Here is a 5,000-nt window from a genome sequence, read left to right as displayed (position 1 = left end):
CTTAGGAGAAACTCTTGGAATTGGGCTGACTGTGAGGTACTGGATAAGCTGTTTGCCGTCCTGTCTAACACTTAACAAACGCAGAGATACAGAGGAATCAATGCACATTCATAGAAATCAGGTGGAATTTGGATTACACTGACTATGTTAACATACAGTCTATGAGTCTATGAAAAACCATGATTTGAATATTTCAAGATCTCCTTTTCCCATAAATCCATAAAATAGAATTTTAAAGCCCCAGTGTGTAATAAGTGACCACTAGATGTCGCTATAGCAAAGAATGCAGCAAATTTATTTAGAAGCACGTAGAAGCGCGCACACAACGGTGGCTCAGAGAGACCACACTTCACAAACCTACCACTTCGGCAAGTGAAGCCCGGCAAGCGACGCCAAAAGACAAAGTGCGCTGGATTTAGCCGGAGCAGTTAACAAGAGCGGCTAGCGGGAGAAGCTAGTACAAAAAATATATATATATATATAAAAAAAACATAAAAGCTTGTGAGAACAAATCAGAAGGTGACAAGCGGCGGGAGCCCGAATCACGAGCCTCAGCAACAACCACCTGCAGGCCCCAGGTGAAAGTTAAGCAGCGGTCGACCCATGGACCTTTTTCACACTTCCGCTTTTTCTAGCTGGAAATACGTAATCATTGCGAATCGCGACTTCCGGTGTGGTGAACAGCGTCTGTTACAATACCACAGGCCTCGTGTCTCCTGTGTCCCCCAACCTCAAGGGCGACAGGCTGATGCGACTCCAGCCCCAGGCCGGTGAGGGCGAATAACAAGGCAACGGCGAGCCAAGATGCAGCCCCAAGTCACAGACTCCCGTCTGCTGCAGTGACAAGTCACGGATTCTGGTCTGCTGCAGTCCCAAGTCCCGGATTCTGGTCTGCTGCAGTCCCAAGTCCCGGATTCTGGTCTGCTGCAGTCCCAAGTCCCGGATTCTGGTCTGCTGCAGTCCCAAGTCCCGGATTCTGGTCTGCTGCAGTCTCAAGTCCCCGTCCCGGCTCCGCGGCAGCCTCAAGTCCCCATCCCGGCTCCACGGCAGCTTCAAGTCCCCGTCGCCCGGCTTCGCGGCAGCCTCAAGTCCCCGTCCCCCGGCTCTGCGGCAGCCTCAAGTCCCCGTCCCTGCTCCGCGGCAGCCTCAAGTCCCCGTCACGGCTCCGCGGCAGCCTCAGTCTCGAGCCTCTTTGCCTATGCCGCTGCCACCGCAGCTGGCCTTCTCGCCTGTGCCTGTGCCGCTGCCAGCCCTGGGCTCCTTGCCTGTACCGCTGCCGCCCCTGGCCCCCTCACCTGTGCCGCCCCTGGCCCCCTCGCCTGTGCCGCTGCCGCCCCTGGCCCCCTCGCCTCTGCCACTGCCAGCGCAAGCCCTGCGGCCGTCCTCTGCTCCTCGTCCGGCGGCACAAGCCCTGCGGCCGTTCTCTGCTCCTTGTCCTGCGGCGCAAGCCCTGCGGTTGTCCTCTGCTCCTCATCCAGCGGCGCAAGCCTGCGATTGTCCTTTGCTCCTCGTCTGGCGGCACCCATGCTGCGGCCGACTTCTGGTCCAGTCTGGCGTCTGGGACATCCTCCCGAATGGCCCCGCCGGGCACCTCCTGTCTGGCTTCCGGGACGCCCTTCTGAACGGCCCGGCGGTGGCTTCCGAGACGCCCTTCTGAACGGCCCCGCCAGGCCCCTCTCATCTGGCGTCCGTTAAACCCTCCTGAACAGTGCCCAGACTCCTCTCTTGTCTGGCCCGGGTGAGCAGTGTTCCCGCCTCCATGCCCCCATTCCGCCTGCCTCTCTTTTAGACTCTTTTTGGTTTTGGACTTTGTTGGGCCGTCTGGGATCCGTTCCTCGGGGATACGGTTATAGTTTGGGTTTGGTTTGTTTTGTTGTTTTGTGTTGTGTTTTGTCGTATGTATTTTGTTTGATTTGGTTTTGGTTAGTTGTTATGTCTCCTTGTTGTCATTGTGCTCGTCATACCGGTTTTGGTTTTGGTTAGTTGTCATGTCTCCTTGTCATTGTGCTCGTCATACCGGTCCCCTTGTGTCTTCCAATCAGCACACTCTGCCCCTTGTATCATGTCCAGGTGTTTGTCATTGTCTCGTTAGTTTGCTCCTATTAAGTTCCCTCCTTCCCTGCAATCTTTGGTGGATCGTTGTTTGAGTTACAGAATCTATGTCATTCGTCCTGCTCTAGTTTACCTTGTATGTTTTGTTTGTTACTTTGCATCTGCTTTTGGTCTTTTGTTAGTGTTCCTTGTTTGCCTTTTGGTTGTTCTTTTGGAAATAAATCCCTTTTTGTTGAAATCCTGCAAGCCGGCCTCACCTCCCTGAATCCTGCATTTGGATCCTCACCCCCCAAACATAAAAAAAATGGCTGGGAGTGAATGAGTTAGGTGACGTCGTAGTCAGTGTGCGGGGGGTTCTTTTTTTTTGTTTCCATACAAGAGTTACTGCTGCCCACCAGCACCTGACTATTGGCGGCTAGTGATGCTATCTTTAATACTGAAGCTCCAAAGCATGCTTCAAACTCAATAGGCCGCTTGTAGTGAAGCAGTGGGCCGGAGCTTGTTCCAGTTGTCGTAACTGATGACGTTCGAACCACTTCAGTGCTTCATTCCGACCGAGTCAGCTGACTGCTTTAGTTTGACAGGCGCAGCTTTGAAACTTTGGCGTAAGACTCAGTGCATTTAAACTGGCTGAAACATCGAAGCAACATCATGTCCGTCCGTGTTCTACATGTATTGAATGTTACAAATAGCTGTCGCTTGTTGTTTGACAATCGGAGTTTTGGACTTTTGGACTGATGGAGCCATCCAGGAAGCGTTCTCAAAGTTATGATTTGTGCTGATATTATGCATTATCTTTGCAGCGCTACTGAAACCAATTAATTTCCACTTGTTAAATGAATAGGAAAAGTAAAGTCCAAGATCGCGCTGACAGTTGTGACGTCATCCAATCACGTACTATTCATGGGGTTTTCTAAAGGTGGGGAAGTTGTTTTCCCTCCAAAAAAAGACATTGTTGGGCACTTGTGTACAGAAAATGATGTTCCTCAATAAATAACTTGAGTTACTCAAGCATTCACTATATAAACACTCAGTATACACCAAGAACAATCTCAAAGAAAATATGAATGACAAACAAAATGTCAAAGTCTTTTTTTTTCTTCATTGGTGTAATTTGTACGATGAAGTACTTCTTTTGTTTTCGGCTTTTCCCTTCAGATGTCGCCACAGCGAATCAGTTGCCTCCATCTAACGGTCCTCTGCATCCTACCTTCATGTCCTCTTTAACTACATCCATAAACCTCCTCTTTGGTCTTCCTCTGGACCTTCTGCCTGGCATTTGGAAACTCAGCATCCTTCTGCCAATATACTCACTATCTCTCCTATGGACATGTCCAAACCATCTCAGTCTGGCCTCTCGGACTATCTCCAAAGCCTCTAACATTTGCTCTCCCTCTGATGTACTCATTCCTGATTCTATCCATCCTGGTCACTCTCAAAGAGAACCTCAGCATCTTCATCTCTGCCACCAATGACAACTCTCTCACTTCTAGGGATGCTCTGCATCATTTCATCAAGGTCCAACCCAAAGTTTTCCTTCTCCCCTAGGTCACATCCTACCTGTGGTGCATACCCACTAACAACATTGATCATCACACCTTCGATTCCTAGCTTCAGGTTCATCACTCTATTTGACACGCTTTTTACCTCTAGGACGTTCCTAACAAACTCCTTCTTCACAATAACTCCCACTCCACTTCTCTTCCTATCTACATCATGATAGAATAACTTGAACCCTGCTCCTAAACTTCTAGCTTTGCTCCCTTTCCACCTGGTCTCCTGAACACACAATATGTCCACCTTCCTCCTTTGCATCATGCCAACCAGCTCTCTACCTTTTCCTGTCATAATTCCAACATTCAAAGTTCCTGCTCTCAGTCCTAGACTCTTGGTGTTCCTCTTCTCTTTCCTCCTACAAACACACCTTCCTCATCTCCTTTTTTGACCAACAGTAGTCCAGTTTCCACCGGCACCCTGTAGGTCAACAGCACCGATGGCGGTCGTTGTTAACCTGGGCCTCGACTGATCCGGTATGGAAATCATATATTTGAATCGCCTGTTTGATTTGGCCAAAGTTTTTACGTTGGATGCCCTTCCTCTGTATTTATGCAGGCTTGGGACCGACACAAGAAGACACTGGCTTGTGCCCCCTTGCGGCTACATTTGTAATTTGTACGATGGGGTACAAATGACAAATTCATAAAACACAGTTGCATTGCCAAGTAATTTGAATAATTGCCACATTAAAAATTGCGATGTTAAGTTTTATTGTTGTTTTATTTATTTTTCACAAGAAGCGTGTCACATCTTTCTTTTGGCATCTAAAAAAACCTCGCCATTATATTCGACCCAACTTCCTTTTTTTAAATGCACATAAAAAAAATTGTTTTCCACCTTCGCAATATTGCTCAAATTTGTCCTATTTTGTCTGTTGGTGATGCAGAGATTATAATTCATGTGTTTGTTACTTCTCGCCTCGTTTACTGTAACTGTGCTGTAAGAGTTTTTTATTGCCCCCTTGTGGTTTGATCAGGGGATGTCGGGAATATTTGTCTAGGGCTATATAAATAAACTTAACTTGAAGTGAAAAACTGACGGAATGACCACCTCTGTCTGTCAGTCCTAAAATAGTGGAGACGAAAGCGTGGTCAAAATAAGATGACAGATGGATGGGCTGACGATAAGAGTTTGGTTTGGTTTGAAAAAATAAAGCAGTCAGGGCCCTAACGAATTACGGACCTGACAAATGTTGTAAAATGCACACCTCTGTACTGAGGATATTCCAGTCAGGAAGCAGAAGACACGTCCACGTATGAATTACCCTCTAGAAATGCACCGTACCGCACAATGTTTAAAAAGCAGAAAGCTAGAGTAGAGGAGTCATTGGGTCTGTTGGAATGCAATTGGTTAATTCTAAACACAGCTCCATCCTGAGTGCCCACTGTGTG

The 5,000-nt window shown here is 48.0% G+C and overlaps 1 protein-coding gene across 3 annotated transcripts in view; it reads right to left on the bottom strand.

Annotated features, from left to right (window-relative positions):
- rad17 (RAD17 checkpoint clamp loader component) overlaps window positions 1-5,000 on the bottom strand; it is a 54,642-nt gene that overhangs the window by 29,491 nt on the left and 20,151 nt on the right. For all 3 annotated transcript variants that reach the window (XM_086075174.1, XM_086075175.1, XM_086075177.1), the window contains one exon: window positions 1-70. This exon is cut by the window's left edge and continues 73 nt beyond it. In XM_086075174.1, the coding sequence (XP_085931300.1) occupies window positions 1-70 (70 nt within the window). The remainder of the gene's footprint in view (window positions 71-5,000) is intronic.

Source organism: Leptonotus elevatus, chromosome 5 (genome assembly GCF_054856555.1).
Source record: "Leptonotus elevatus isolate MCC_2025b chromosome 5, RoL_Lele_1.0, whole genome shotgun sequence".
Lineage (NCBI taxonomy): Eukaryota > Metazoa > Chordata > Actinopteri > Syngnathiformes > Syngnathidae > Leptonotus > Leptonotus elevatus.
The sequence above is the reverse complement of the archived record's forward strand: the minus strand, read 5'-3'. Positions and strand labels throughout refer to the sequence as shown.